This window comes from Scyliorhinus torazame, chromosome 6 (assembly GCF_047496885.1).
Source record: "Scyliorhinus torazame isolate Kashiwa2021f chromosome 6, sScyTor2.1, whole genome shotgun sequence".
Lineage (NCBI taxonomy): Eukaryota > Metazoa > Chordata > Chondrichthyes > Carcharhiniformes > Scyliorhinidae > Scyliorhinus > Scyliorhinus torazame.
The window spans coordinates 75,116,685-75,133,251 of record NC_092712.1 but is presented as its reverse complement, the minus strand read 5'-3'; the positions used below and the strand labels follow the sequence as shown (position 1 = coordinate 75,133,251).

The 16,567-nt window shown below is 46.9% G+C and overlaps 1 protein-coding gene across 3 annotated transcripts in view; it reads right to left on the bottom strand.

Annotated features, from left to right (window-relative positions):
• nrp1a (neuropilin 1a) overlaps positions 1-15,660 on the bottom strand; it is a 314,669-nt gene extending 299,009 nt beyond the window's left edge. For 2 of the 3 annotated variants that reach the window (XM_072508335.1, XM_072508337.1), the window contains exons 1-3: positions 15,171-15,660; positions 14,598-14,977; positions 12,034-12,208 (exon numbers count right to left, since the gene is read on the bottom strand). In XM_072508335.1, coding sequence (XP_072364436.1) covers positions 12,034-12,208; positions 14,598-14,667 — 245 coding nt within the window. In that variant the 5' untranslated portion in view covers positions 14,668-14,977; positions 15,171-15,660. The remainder of the gene's footprint in view (positions 1-12,033; positions 12,209-14,597; positions 14,978-15,170) is intronic. The other variant, XM_072508336.1, reaches the window with a different exon arrangement.
• Positions 15,661-16,567: the final 907 nt, after the last annotated feature.

The following is a 16,567-nucleotide window of genomic DNA, read 5'->3' as shown; positions in this document are numbered from 1 at the left end:
ACACAGACACAGGGAGAACGTGCAGACTCCGCACAGGCAGTGGCCCAAGCTGGGAATCGAACCTGGGACCCTGGCATTGTGAAGCAACAGTGCTACCCACTGTGCTACTGTGCTGCCTGGATGTTGATCAAGGGATAAATATTGGCCAGGCCACTGGCTATACCTTGCCCAAAATTGAGTCATGTGATCTTTTACCTCTACTTGAGAGGGCACACAGTGTTTGGTTTAACATCCCATCTGAAAGGCTGCCCTCCTTCAACAGCTCACTGGAGCACCAGCTAAGGCTTTTGTAAGCAACTCTCGGGAGTGAGACATGAAACCATAACCTTTTGACCCAGAGCAAATGACCAACAACTGAACCACAGCAGAAACAATGGGCTGAATTTTCTTGCTGGTGGGACTGAAAGCAAGAGGCAAATCCACTTCAGCGGACGGCAGGACCTGGGGTGACATATAGCTGGCGGCAGCCAGTTAAGATGCTGCCACCGGCACTGATGGATGACAGCCTGCCTCCAGGGTCCAATCAGAGGACCATTACCCAGCAGCCTCAGTTACACCACTGCTGGAGGGGAATCAGTGTATTACAGCAGCAAGAACTAATCTTGGTTCAGAGGATCAAAGTATAGAATCATTTTGTGTGGAGAGATGAATTAATCTTTATTGTCACAAGTAGGCTTACATTAACACTGCAATGAAGTTATTGTGAAAAGCCCCTAGTCACCATATTCCGGTGCCTGTTCGGGTACATAGAGGGAGAATTCAGAATGTCCAATTCACCTAACAGCACGGTTTTCGGGACTTGTGGGAGGAAACCGGAGCACCCAAAGGAAACCCATGCAGACACAGGAAGAACTTGCAGACTCCGCGCAGACAGTGACTCAAGCCGGGAATCAAACCTGGGACCCTGGCGTTGTGAAGCCTTGATGCTAAGCACTATGCTACCGTGCTGCTATAAAAATGGCAAAGGAAAGAAGTAAATTGTGGATGTGGTTTTATAGGCTGTGTGACAGTAGTTGCAGTGTAGGACAGAGTATAAATCAAGGAATTATGTGGTCTTGAAATAAAGGTACTGCAATATTCGTGGCGATGTTAATCTTCATAAAGATTAGACAAATCAAATTGACAAAAGTAGCCTGTAAGATGAGCTCATTGTGTGTATTCAGGCAACTCCTTAGAACTATATGTTCTAGCCACCTGCGCTAGCTAACTAAAGTCGGCTAGTGAACGGAGGTGAGGTGAGAGGAGGGCTGCGGACATTGGAGCCTGGTTGGCAGGTTTTGATGGGCCTACGAGGCGGGCGAGGGGGGGGGGAAGGGACTGATGCTGGGAGATGTTTTTTCGAGAGGAAATGTAGGGGAGATTTTTGGGAGGGGGGGGGAAGGGGTTCGATGTTAATAATGGATAGGGGCGGGTCAGGCTCATGGGGCAGGGCCCGCTGGTATGATGATGGTGGATAAGAAGGGTGGGGGGGGGGGGGTTGAGAGACCCCCAGTTAGGACCAGGTGAGACTTAAAAAGGACTGGGTTAGCCAAGTGTTTCACTCCGGATTTGATGGAAGGGCTCGAGGGGTAGCGGTAATGATCAGCAAAAGAGTACTCTTCCAGGTGGAGAAGGTGGTGGCAGATCAGAGGGGTAGATCAGCAGCGGCAAGGGAAATTGTGCAGGTGAGGGATAAGGGAAGGAAGTTGGTGGTGGCGCCAGATCTGATTAACAAGGTTTTTGAGGAAATTTACGAGAGGTTGTACAGGTCAGAGCCACCTGGGGGAGATCGTGAGATGCAGGAATTTCTAGATGGGTAGGAGTACCCGAGGTTAGGGGAGGGGACAGGGCTACATTAGAAGGAGCGATAGTGGAGCGGGAGATGAAGGATGCGATTGGGAGGATGCAGTCGGTGAAGGTGGCAGGGCCGGATGGGTTTCCGGTGGAATATTATAAAAAAATTCAAGGATAAGCTGGCACCCCTGATGGTGGGGATGTTTGAAGAGGCGATAGGGAAGGGGGTGTTACCACAAACCTTGGGGCAGGCATCGATTTCCCTGTTGCTAAAAAAGGATAAGGATCCGACGGAGTGTGGGTCGTATAGGCCCATATCACTTCTGAATGTGGACGCAAAAGTATTGGCGAAGGTACTGGCGGGTAGGCTGGAGGAGTGCCTCCCGAAGGTGATAGGTCAAGAACAGACGGGGTTCGTGAGAGGGAGGCAGCTCTTTTCAAACATTAGAAGGGTATTGAACGTTGTTATGGAACCGGCAGAGGGGAAGGAAACAGAGGTGGTTGTGGCATTGGACGCTGAGAAGGCGTTTGATCGGGTAGAATGGGGGTACTTGATGGCAGTTCTGGAGCGGTTTGGGATTGGACCAAGGTTTGTGAATTGGGTAAAGCTATTATATAAGGAGCCGAGGGCGAGTGTCCGCACAAACAACATCAGCTCGAGATACTTTTCTCTCCACCGTGGGACGAGGCAGGGATGTCCTTTGTCCCCCCTGTTGTTTGCACTCCCGATTGAGTCATTGGCCATCGCATTAAGAAGTTCAGGGGTATGGAAAGGAACAGTGCGGGGGGGGATAGAGCATAGGGTGTCCTTATGTGCCGATGACTTGTTGTTAAACGTGTCAGAACCGAGTATGTCGATAGGGGGAATATTGGAGCTGCTTCGAGTGTTTAGGTCTTTCTCAGGGTACAAGCTGAATCTAGACAAGAGTGAGTATTTTGTGGTATCTCGGCCGGTGTGGGAGCAGGGGTGGGGGGACTGCCATTCCGTAGGGCAGGGACTCACTTTAGGTACCTGGGGGTGCAGGTTGCCCGGGAGTGGCAGGGGGCTCCGCAGGTACAACATTTCTAGTTTGGTGGGGAGAGTGAAAGCCGATCTGGCAAGGTGGGATGGTCTCCCTCTGTCACAGCGGGTCGGGTACAGGCGGTTAAAATGAACGTGTTGTTGCGATTTCTGTTTATTTTTCAATGCCTGCCGATTTTCCTGCCAAAGGCTTTTTTCAGAGAGATTGAGGGAAGGATTACATCGTACATATGGAGAGGGAAGGTGGCCAGAGTTAGAAAGGTGCTGCTACAGAGGGGAAGGCAAGCAGGGGGTTTGGGTCTTCCGAACCTGATGTATTACTACTGGGCGGCGAATGTGGAGAAGGCGCGGATCTGGGTCAGAGGGGTTGATTCCCAGTGGGTCAGAATGGAGGAGAGTTTGTGCAGGGGATCGGGATTGAAAGCACTAGCAACAGCGCCGCTCCCGATAGCCCCGTGGAAGTACTCATGGAGTCCGGTAATAATAGCTTCATTGAGAATTTGGAGACAGTTTTGCCAACACTTCGGGTTGGGGCAGGGTCAAGGGAAATGCCGATTCGGGGGAACCACAGATTTGAGCCAGGGAAGTGGGATGGAAATTTTCATAAATGGGAGGAGAAGGGGATTAAGACACTAAAAGATTTGTTTCTTAGGGGTCGGTTTGCAGGATTGAAGGAGCTGCAAGCGAAGTATGGGCTGGAGCAGGGGGAAATGTTTAGATACATGCAGGTTCGAGATTTTGCCAGAAAGGAGATACAGAGCTTCCCGGTGGAGCCGGCCTCCACATTGCTGGAGGAGGTGCTGACGACAGAGGGAGAAGGGGGTAGTGTCGGCGGTTTACGGAGCTATTTTGGAATAGGAGAACGCACCACAGGAAGGGATCAAAGCAAAGTGGGAAGAAGAGTTGGGAGAGGATATGGAGGAGGGGTTCTGGTGTGAGGTGCTCCAGAGAGTGAATGCCTCCACCTCGTGCACGAGGTTGGGGCTGATACAGCTGAAGGTGGTATACAGAGCACACCTCACGAGGGCAAGGATGAGCCGATTCTTTGAAGGCGTTGAAGATGTGTGTGAACATTGCGGGGGGGGCCCCGCTAATCACGTTCATATGTTTTGGGCCTGTCCAAAGCTAGAGGATTACTGGAAGGAGGTTTTTAGGGTAATTTCTAAAGTGGTGCACGTGAAACTGGACCCGGACTCCCGGGAGGCCATATTCAGGGTGGTGGACCAGCCAGAGTTGGGAACGGGTGCGGAGGCAGATGTTGTAGCCTTCGCCTCATTGATCGCACAAAGGTGGATCCTGATGGGTTGGAGGACAGCCTCTCCACCCTGTGCCCTGGCGTGGCGGGGGTGTTGTTGGAGTTCTTGACTCTTGAGAAGGTTAAGTTTGAACTGAGGGGAAGGACGGAGGGGTTCTACAATTCATGGGCATTTTTCATTAAGCACTTTCAAGAACTGGATAACATCGAACATTAGTTGGGGTGGGGTGGGTGGGAGGGTTGGGGGGGGGGCGATGTGTGTAAATGGGGGCTAGGGTGATTCCTGATTCCTTTTTGTCAGTTGTTTATGTGAACATGCGGGCGAATGTTTTGGATTTGGTGGGAGGATGGGATCGTTGTTATTGATATGGGGATTGACATATTTGTTCCTGATTATTGTTTATTGTTGGTTAAATTTGGGAGAAAATGCGAAAAAGGAGGAGAATAAAGAAATATTTTTTTTAAAAGAGCTATATGTTCTGGATGGAAACTGAGAATAGGTTAATCTAGATTTGGTAATGAGCAATAAGACAGGATTAATTAATGGCCACATAGGAAAGGGTTCTCTCGCAAAAAAGGGATCATAACGTGATGGAATTTCACATTCAGTTTGAGGGTGAGAAATGCGTGTCTGAAATTCAAGAACAAACAAAGAACAAAGAAATGTACAGCACAGGAACAGGCCCTTCGGCCCTCCAAGCCCGTGCCGACCATACTGCCCGACTAAACTACAATCTTCTACACTTCCTGGGTCCGTATCCTTCTATTCCCATCGTATTCATATATTTGTCAAGATGCCCCTTAAATGTCCCTATCGTCCCTGCTTCCACTACCTCCTCCGGTAGCGAGTTCCAGGTACCCACTACCCTCTGCGTAAAAAACTTGCCTCGTACATCTACTCTAAACCTTGCCCCTCTCACCTTAAACCTATGCCCCCTAGTAATTGACCCCTCTACCCTGGGGAAAAGCCTCTGACTATCCACTCTGTCTATGCCCCTCATAATTTTGTATACCTCTATCAGGTCGCCCCTCAACCTCCTTCGTTCCAGTGAGAACAAACCGAGTTTATTCAATCGCTCCTCATAGCTAATGCCCTCCATACCAGGCAACATTCTGGTAAATCTCTTCTGCACCCTCTCTAAAGCCTCCACATCCTTCTGGTAGTGTGGCGACCAGAATTGTCAATTCTTATACTCAATGCCCCGGCCAATGAAGGCAAGCATGCCGTATGCCTTCTTAACTACCTTCTCCACCTGTGTTGCCCCTTTCAATGACCCGTGGACCTGTACTCCTAGATCTCTTTGACTTTCAATACTCTTGAGGGTTCTACCATTCACTGTATATTCCCTACCTGCATTAGACCTTCCAAAATGCATTACCTCACATTTGTCCGGATTAAACTCCATCTGCCATCTCTCCGCCCAAGTCTCCAGACAATCTAAATCCTGCTGTATCCTCAGACAGTCCTCATCGCTATCCGCAATTCCACCAACCTTTGTGTCGTCTGCAAACTTACTAATCAGACCAGTTACATTTTCCTCCAAATCATTTATATATACTACAAAGAGCAAAGGTCCCAGCACTGATCCCTGTGGAACACCACTGGTCACAGCCCTCCAATTAGAAAAGCATCCCTCCATTGCTACCCTCTGCCTTCTATGGCCTAGCCAGTTCTGTATCCACCTTGCCAGTTCACCCCTGATCCCGTGTGACTTCACCTTTTGTACTAGTCTACCATGAGGGACCTTGTCAAAGGCCTTACTGAAGTCCATATAGACAACATCTACTGCCCTACCTGCATCAATCATCTTAGTGACCTCCTCGAAAAACTCTATCAAGTTAGTGAGACACGACCTCCCCTTCACAAAACCGTGCTGCCTCTCACTAATACGTCCATTTGCTTCCAAATGGGAGTAGATCCTGTCTCTAAGAATTCTCTCCAGTAATTTCCCTACCACTGAAGTAAGGCTCGCCGGCCTGTAGTTCCCTGGATTATCCTTGCTACCCTTCTTAAACAGAGGAACAACATTGGCTATTCTCCAGTCCTCCGGGACATCCCCTGAAGACAGCGAGGATCCAAAGATTTCTGTCAAGGCCTCAGCAACTCATGTCCTCCACTTAAATCAAGACAATTACAAAGGTATGAAGGTAGTGCTGACTCAGGTGGAATGAAAGAATAGCTTAAAAGGTAGGATGGTAGACAAGTGATGACAGACATATATTGAGATATTCTATAACTCTCAATAAATATATATTTCATTAATAAAGGAAGATGTTACAAGAAGTATGTATCATCTATAGCTAACTAAGGAAGTTAGGATGTTATCAAATTGAAAGTTGTACAATGCAACAAAAAATAGTGGTAGCTCAGAAGACAGTAAAACCTTCTACAAGTACATAAAAAAGAAGAGAGTAATTCAATTAAGAATTTGTCCTTTAGAGGGTTTGACTGGGGAATTAATAATGGTAAACAAGAAAATGGCAGAGGTTTTGAACAGGTATTTCATATCAGTCTTCACAGAAGATACAGAAAGCATTAATAGAATCATACAATTCAGTGCAGAAGGAGGCCATTCGGCCCATTGAGTCTCCACAGGCCCTTGGAAAGCCCACACCTCCACCCTATCCCCATAACCCAGTAACTCCACCTAACCTTTTGGACACGCAGGGGCAATTTAGCATGGACAATCCACCTAACCTGCACATCTTTGGACTGTGGGAGGAATCCCACGCAGATACAGGGAAAACGTGCAAACTCCATACTGACTGTCACCTGAGGCCAGAATTGAACCTGGGTCTCTGGAGCTGTGAGGCAGCAGCACTAACCACTGTGTCAACGTGCCCTCCCCCTCCTCCCAAGAATAATAGAAAATTAAGAGGCCAAGAGAAGGAAGAACTGAGCATTGACTGTACTCTTCCAAAATTCCCTTGATTCTGGAAATGTCGCAGTGGATTGGAAAACCACAAGTGTCACATTGCTATTCAAAAAAGAATGGTGATAGGGCGCAGGGAACTATAGGCCACTTAGTCTAATACCTGTCATTGGAAAAATGCAGGAATCTATTATTAAAGAGATAGGAATGAGATATGTAGAAAATGGTAATTACTCAGGCAGAGTCAACATAGTTTTGTGAAAGGGCATTTTTTACGAAGACTATGGCCGGGATTGTCCTAGCCCGCGTAGGGCCGGAGAATCGCCGGCAATGGGGGAAATTCCCGTCATGCTGCTCCGACGCCGGGATGCGATTCTCCGGCAACTGGAGAATCGGCGGCAATCGTGCCCATACGGTACCGGTTGAGGGCCGCTGAAAGAGGCCCCACGGCGATTCTCCGTGGTCGACCGACCGAACTCCCGCTGACGTGGTTTCAGCCTGGTACCACCCGGCGGGAGCTCGGACCCACGGCCGCGGTGGCCTTCCTGGTGGGGGGGCGGAGGGATCAGACTCCGGGGGGGAGCCTCCACAGCATCCAGGCCCGCGATCAGGGGCTACCGATCAGGGGGGCGCCCGCGATCTGTAGGGGGCCTACCTCCTTCTGCGCGGGCCTGCTGTAGGGCTCTGCCATGTTGCGCGGCGTCGGTGCGGAAATGGCCACCACGAGCATGCGCCGGCGCGGAGACGGCTGTCACGCTCATGCGTGGACCAGCGGCGGCAATGCAGGGCCGCGTATCGGCACCAGAGCAGCGTGGAGCACCCCGTGCTGGCCCCCTGAGGCCTACTGAATCGCTGGGCCGGGAGGCCCGTTGATGCCGGCGTGCACCACTCTGGTGTTTACGCCGGTGTCAACACTTAGCCTGGATTCTGGAGAATCCCGGCCTATATTCGTTCATAGGACGCAAGCATCACTAGCATTTGTTGCCTATCTGTAATTGCCTTGAACTGAATGGCTTCAGAGGGCAGTTAAGAATCAACCACATTGCGGTGGATCTGGAGTCATATCGAGACAAAATCATGTGAAGATAGCAGATTTCCTTCTGCGGAGCCCTCCATGGGGAATGGACTGCCCATTAAGGAGAGATGCCTAGAGCACACTGTCAGACCACCAGACTTGGTTCCACATGTGACGGTGGGCCACCCCACACAAAATGCCCACACAGGTGAGAAATGGCCCGTATTTGGCCACTTAAGTGGCCGCTCAGTAGCCGGCCACTCTGCCAACTCTACTGCCACTAGCAATATGACGTGGAAGTGGGAAGATTCCTTCGGATGTCTTCCTCCAGCCATTTTGCCAGCCCTGCCAGTTCCCAGCCAGTCACCAAAGAGCCTGTAAAATTTGTAACAGTGGAGCTGAATTAAATGATTCCAAATGTTTTCACTGGTCACTTCAACAGCGTAAACTATCTGCACCAATAATTGCTAAAGATTTGAATGTTTAGTATAAAGCTAAGCAGCAGTAATAGCAGATTGAAGCAGAACACGAGATCGCTATCCCAGCATTGGAGGGGGTGCAACTGATGGATTCAACAGTTGCAACAGGGAAGCTAGGGATTTGGCCTTGGGTTTGATCATAGATTACACAGATACACATCAAGATTGGCGTCAGTTTCAGGTTATCTCAGTTCAGATCATCAAATACAGAACATTTTGTGACTAACTCAAAGAAAAGAGGATTGCGGTGGATCTGGAGTCATATCTAGACAATTTGTTTACATCTGTTTACCTAGACATTTTCAATGTTTCTCTGCGGGATACTTTTGACCAATTTCTTTATTGAATAATAAACTCTGGTCAGTCGAATGGCTGACCTACTTTAACCAGCTCTGTCAAAGAGCAGTTAACTGATATTACTGATTGTGGGCCTTCCTGTGCACCATGGGGCACACTGAGAGTCTGAAAGTCACTAAACAAATGTATAGAACATAGAACAATACAGCGCAGTACAGGCCCTTCGGCCCACGATGTTGCACCGAAACAAAAGCCATCTAACCTACACTATGCCATTATCATCCATGATGTATATTCTTTCTATTCTCTTTCCTTTTAATGTCTAATTTAACTAGCAAGTGTATCCTCCTGTGTGTATAGTAGAAGTTGCAAAATGTGCTTCAGAACTCCAAAGCAAGTAATAGATGGGATTCCTTCAATTTAGATGGTCTAGGACCTATCTATCAGATGGATTTATAGCAGAAAGAGGATATAGTTGAGGGAGGGCTTTGACCTACATTGATCTACACTCAATATCTTGGATAGAGAGTCAGCCACAACATGGGTATATCAAATTGCCAAAGCCTCTCATAAAAGCAGCTATCTTAGCACTTAGTGCTGAGTAAACTGGTATATTAACAATATTAAGGTGGTTGCCACATATCAAGCAGTCCTGCATAATACTTTCCATGATACTGGACACTGGTATCTGTTGTATTACCAATGCAAAAATGTGATGCTTGACAATAATAGCTACCAAGAGGTGACACTTGGAGGTTGTGTACCAGAAGTGATGGCAAAGTATCAAGGATTCAGTACTTACCATGATTGGGTTGGAGAAACTCAAGTAATCACAGCTGCATCTCAATATTTTAAACCATTTGGTATGATGTGTGTCCTTATTGTGGTTAGAAGGAATGCACCATGGAATCCATGCTTTTATTGGAGGGTTGTTTGGTTGACGAGGAATTCATACTGTCTGCCTAGCAAAAGTTCAAACTTGCCGCCTCACTACTTTTATGACCAACTAGCAGCTAATCTCCTTGGGGAGATTAACGGCCACTTTAGCATCAAGTAGGTTTCTACCTCACAATGGAATGCTGGAACTATGTCAATGTTCTGTGATAGTAACCAGATAGCTGAGTCACAAAAGCTACAATATTAGAGGGCATCATTGATGATTGGCCAGCTAGCTTGCATCATCATCAGTGGCATCTGGAGGGCTAGGCTTGAGCCATGTTAGAGTAAGGGGGAGGTGTTTTTTTGCCATTTATGTCTAGATAACCTCACAGGCAAATAAATGCCCTAATGGGTTGGGTGGTTCTAGCTAGATAAGCAACATTAAGCTTATCAATGCATTGTACTGGGGGGAAGAGAGAGAGAGAGAGAGAGAGAGAGAGAGAGAGAAAGAGAGAGAGAGAATGGGTAGGGGAGGGTAAGCAGTTCACAGCTTTGAAGACCCGTGCAAGAATAACAGTAGGAGACTGTGTAATAAGACTTAATTTCAAATTTGTGAAGATAAACAGAGGGGGAAAACTATGTATATATATATATATAAATAAATAAAATTACATGACAGTCACTACATTTTTTTAGAAGGCATTAAAAACATAGAAGTGGCAGTACTGGACCAGTCACACTTTTGCTGCTTCTCAGCTAATCAAGTATGCATTCATCGTCCAAACAAATCACTTTAATCTTTCTTGTTCAGAACCAGTATCCCGCCTTTCAATCAGTTACTTTGGACAGTACCCAGTATGAATAGTACCGCAATAATAATTTTGTGATTTGCCTTCTGACAGTCCAGTACATTTTATGACTGATCACCTTGAAAAACTATAGAATTGTTTCTATCAGCAACATAAGTAATGCATACCATCAAAGGCAAGAAAATCAATTGAATCAAATTTTCTTAAAGGCTTTTCAGCTAAATTGGAAAATATTGTTCTGACAGGGATACTCTCACTTGAAACACACAGAAAGAACAGTGGCATACAATCTTACTGTATTGAATTCAAATTTCCCAGACACACAGCTTTATCTATCTAGAAAAATGCAATCAGAATATTATTCTTCAATATTAGATGTAAAACTTTAATTTTAAGGCTGATTTTAAATTAGCACTATGGACGGTGAACGCTTCAGCACTTAAGGTATAATTTGAAATGGAGCAGGAATTTACACCATTCATATTCAAGAGTAAAACAGTGAGATTAGGGGCAAGTACAGTGTGGATTTAACCAACAAACATTACTGCAACGAGGAAGCTAAATAGTGAATAACAAAATGACTAAAACTCAAAACAACTCAGACAACACTCATTATGTGGCAAATGGCAGGATAGACTAAAATACTGCTCTGTCAGCTTCTGAAGTAGCCCATTATGCAATATGTTTTTTATAAGTAGCGAACATATTATAAATGTATTAAATGCCAAACTTAAAAGCATAAACTGTCAAAATGATATTTTGATCTGTGCTTCAGGTATTACAAAAAAACATTGTTACAGCTCACTAGATCCATATCTTGTTATCTTGTGCCACTGAAACATGGGCCTTAGACGCGTGGCAACTACACTCGTCAAGGTTTGAAAACTTCTTCAGATGCCAACTATTCTAAGAGCAACACATTTAGATACAAATTAGTTCATGAAATTCCTCCTGAATAATGTGCAGAGGTAGAGTCATTAATATAAACGACGTAGAAATGGATTCTAACATTTAAAGTTGTCTAAATGAATTAATCTCTCAAGAATATCGTCCCTATATTTTGTAATATATCAGATGAAGGTGGAAGATTATTATAGTTTACATTACAGTTCAAGTAGCTGAACAACTAAACGGGCTCTTATTAACAAAGTGGAAACAGTTGTTCCCTTCACATTACACAAGAAACTGGTTTGTTTGTAACATTTATGATAATCAACTGTGGTGTGAGGCTTCATCGAAATCGTGTTCTCATTATCGGAGTTACAAATAAGCCAATTACAATGACACAATGTTCACTCCCACCGTCTCCTTGGGAAATCACTCGGGTTTTTTTTGCCTAATCGTGTAATTGTTTTCATCTATCAAGGAGTAACTGTTTTTGCAATAGTTTACAATCCTTGCATACCCGCGTGATTTTAACAGAAACCAGCAGTCAATAAACCAGATTAACAGGACATGTGCTAGCAGCTACGAGATTTGTAATTTCTGCTGTAAAGTGGAATGTTAGCCATTTCTTACAGAAATAAGGGCTCGCCCACCTCCCCGCCCCCCAGCCAGCACCAGCAAATATCTTCGAACCGCTAGAGGTCACTGCACATGACTTGGAGCCCGTTTCCAATCTCACTGACTTACTTGCAGTCTCGGTCCTCCAGATCAAAGTGAGGGTTGAAATTGATCATTATCCGTTGGGAAGCTTCGGGGGCTTGGATCACCCAGGCACAGCTCTCCCGGGGGTAGTAAGAGTTCGGATATCCAGGGGAGTTCAGGTATCCAGGATTCGTGATTTGTATAGTATCCCCACATCGATCTACACAAGGAAAACCACACATCTAATAAACCAAACTAATGAATGTTCCTCCCCCCCCCCCCCCCCCACCCCCACTCTCCTCCACCTTTAGTTTCACATCCGTGTCTCAGTATAAGAATACAACTGTTTTGTACATGCTCTCCCATCTTACCCCATTGTGTGGAATACTTGGTCAGGGTCTATTCTGCAACAGCTTTGAAACTCTGCACATATGTTTTACTCAAAAACGTTGGGGGTGAGGGGGTGGAGAGACAGTTCGTGTTTTCTAGACACACACATACAATGGGGAATGACACATCCATGTCTGCGTGATTGAGAATCTTTCGGAAGTCTCTGCTTGTGAGGGAGGGGGATTCTGAGGATGTAAATTTTTAAAAAAACAACTTCGCCTCATTCAGTGTTGTATGAGATTTGAAAATTGGCCAAATAGCTTTCCTGCGTGACGGTAGAGGGTCGTTCGAGGCTTCCGACTTCTGGTCAATTTGAGTTGATGCAAGGTCCGCGATAAGAAAGCGGTTTGCTTTGAACCTCCTCCCACTGTCAGACTGCACCGAGGTCAGTTCGGGCGGGTTGGTCAGAGTTGTTCTTAGTATTGCCCAATTCTCTTCATCTCCCACTACACACCGCAGATAAGATATAATAACCAAAAGAAAAGTGGGGGGGGGGGGGGGGGTGAAGAGATACCAGGTCACGCTCACTAGTCTCCAATAACAAAAGGTAAATTCTCCGAGTCTGAAGTAATAAGTGTAATGGGCCCGCGATGGGTGAGGCGGAATTCCTCACGCTCACACCGAAGAGTTAAGGAGACTGAGGGAGACTTCCACTTCTGACAGGCGCCCGGCGTTTCCCGCCTGGGAAATGCACCAACACGGGTGGAAGTGGCGATTGTTAAGGTGAAAGGAAAGTGAGGTTTTAGCCTGCCAGGACTTTAATATTTACATCGTGTCTCAGGCGATTAAAAAAAACGCGGTGGAATAATTGGCTGTCAAACTTTGAACAGAAAGAAATGTATATTTATACAATGTTTATACCATCACTCTCTGTCTTATCTCTTCCCCTCCCCTCTCAGTCCCTCACCTCCACGCCCTTTTCACACCTTGTTGATTATATTCGCCTGCAGTTTTAAACCCCCGCCCCCCCCCCCCCCCCCGCCCCCCCATCTCAGACCCTGCTTCCTTACGGTAATAGGGAGGGTGGGGGGTCAGTGATATTTGAGTGTGAGGTTGTCAAACACGGGGAAAGCTCGGCTAGCAGCGGGGAGAGAGAGTTTGACACGGCCCAATTTCAAACCAACCCGCGCTCTGGGCAGCCTTCATGTGTTGAGGGCTGAATGAATGAATGTGTCTGCGATAGAGGGCTCTGCTCGCTCCTCCTGCCTTCCAGAGCAGGCTTAACAAACAGTGGCGGGCGCTTTATGATGTGGCCAAGCTTGACAGGGAGGGCACTGTGCAGATAAGAAGGAGCCAGGGTGTTTTCGTTGCCGGATCACTGCTGTCAGAGGGGGATATGGTTCAAATTAACAACGGCGTCCAGCAGCAACAGCTGAGTGTTTGCGATACAGACCTCACCCCCTTCCCCTCCTCTCCGTCTTAAAACCTCAGGCCAGACTGGCTTATGTATTTTAAAGAGCTTTTTTCTTTTATCTGCAGACTCTCTGGCGAGAACAGGACAGAGCCTGGTGGCAGGGCAAAAGCCAGTCCCTCGCTATTCTTGACTTACTGGCGAGCTGGACACTCCTCTGGGCTGAAGTTTAAAGGGGGGGGGGGTCGCTTGTTGATGCGTCCCCGCCGTTACTGCAAACGTTGCCGAGAGGGGGCGGGGGGCAGCGAAAGTCCGGTGCTGGGCGAACTTCAGGTCGATCCCAGCGACATTGGCCCCCTTTCAGCAGGAATGTGCAGGGGGTGGCAAAGGCAATAATATTCCCACTCATGGCAGATTGCACTGTTGCACTGATAGTGCTTTCTGCGAATTTACACATTTCTCAGGGTCAGGGTTCCCCCAACTGTTAAAGCGAAATGTTTCTGAATGTTTCCAGCAGTCCCGTCACTTATCCAGGATCTCCCCTCCTGTCTTGGCTGTATCGACCAGTGACAAACTTCACTCTTTATAAATGACACATCAAGTCCACTGCCCGTCGGCGCCTCAGGTAAATCCCAGCCAGCCACTCTTGCTGCAAATGGAAGGGGAAATAAACTAAAGAACAAACGCCAGCCCTCCCCGAGATTAACCTGCTTTGGAAGGTTCTCTGCCCGGGTGTCAGTCCATTCGCTCACTCCCACCCGTGTTGCCCCATTGCTCAGGTTGCTGGGGCTAAGGTGCCCCCGGGGAAAGAGGGGTTTGGGGGGGGGATCACACATTCGCTAACAATGCGATTCGGGGGGCTACTCACCATTCCTGTGCGCCCTGGACAGCCCGATAGCCACGGCCAGCATGTAGAGAGACAGCCAGTGCTTCGCCATGGTACTGGAGATCCCAAGGAAACGGCGAGCAGCGAGAGAGAGGGAGACGAGAAGGTCCAACAAAAAAGGGCAGTCCCAGACTTCAGCCAAATTGGTTACTTTGCAAGGACCTGGGCGATCTGCATCCTCATCACTTAGCTGCGATTTCCTCCCGCCGCTTGCGGATATACTACTGTTCCTGTTGCAATGTATGGCGTTGCCATTTCCTAAAAATCCCGAGCCAATAAAAGCTTTCCACAAGCTCGACACACACAGAGTGGGAGACTCCCGCACAGTCGATCGCACAGAGGCAAAAAGCACCGACTCTCTGCTGGGAGAGGGGGAGGGGACAAAAAGAAACAATAGTTTCCATTAAATATCTTTGAGAAATAAAACAAAACGAGTCAAATCCACAAAGATGTTAAACAATCTGTAAGTTCGAAACAGAAAAAAAAACAGCATTCTACGGTCACATTGACGCCAAAGACTGCCCGATTAGCCCCAGTAAAAGGTGAGCGAAATACCTTGAAATAACCTCAGTGAGGGCTCTTGTCTGATCTGAGTCGCTCTCCAGCCTCCAGTACTGCACTCAGAAATGGATATTAATTGACTCTAGTGGCTCAGGCTCCCTATTAAGTGTATTCTCACAGGGGGAGGAAGATTGGTGTAACTATCAGTGTACTAGTGTAGGTCTGGAAATTGACAGGATAGGAGAGGGCGAGAGAGAGATGGGGAGTCGCTCCAAGTGATGACGGCGTAAGTCACTCAAAACACTCCTGTGTCTCTCTTATCCAACTGAGTTGAGGGAAAAGTGAAGTCAGCCGCCTTGTTTCGCTTAGCAGCATTTCTGTGAGAAGTAAGTCAGTCAGCCAGCCAGCACACTGAAATGTGAAGAAAACGCCCAGGCTCCCGGCAGCCGAGTAAACTCTCCATTTCAAAAACATAGTTCAGTCAATGAGTCAACAGCAAGGAGCCAGCAGACTTCGCCAGAGCCGCGCACGGCCGCCCCAGTACCGTGCAACTGGTCCCAGGTTTCAGGAGTTTGTGACGGAGAGAACACTTCGTTGTAAAAAAGGCTCGTCACACCCTGACTTTTTTTCCTGAGGAACCAGTGTGGAGGACTGCCAAAAGAATTCGCTGCGTAATTTTAATTTCCCAGTGATGTAAAAATAGCTGTGAATAAGAACTTCTTGTGCAATATGCTACATTAGTGTCTTCGCATACTTTACTCACAGTATTACTGTGCACAATTAACACACACTGTTACTTTGCACAATTCACACAGTATTATTGTGCACACTTCACACACAGTATTATCATAGATTATACAGTGAAGAAGGAGGCCATTCGGCCCATCGAGGCTACCGTGCTGCCCCGTGCACACTTAACACACATTATTACTGTGCACAATTCACACAGTATTATTGTGCACACTTCACATACACTATTACTGTGCACACTTCACACACACACAGAATTACTGTGCACATTTCACACACAGTATTACTGTGCACACTTCACACACACACAGTATTACTGTGCATACTTCACACAGTATTACTGTGCACAATTTACACATAGTATACACAGACAGTTTACACATACATTATTATTGTGCACACTTCACACACAGTATTACTGTGCACACTTCACACACAGTATACACAGTATTATTGTGCACACCTCACACACAGTATTACTGTGCACACCTCACACACAGTATAAACACACTGTTTTACCGTGCACACTTCACACATACACAATTTTACTGTGCACACCAAACAAAGTATTACTGTGCACAATTCACACACACACACAGTATTACTGTAACTGTGCATAATTCACACACAGTATTACTGTGCACAATTCACACACATACAGTGTTATTGTGCATAATTTACATACACACAGTATTGCAATG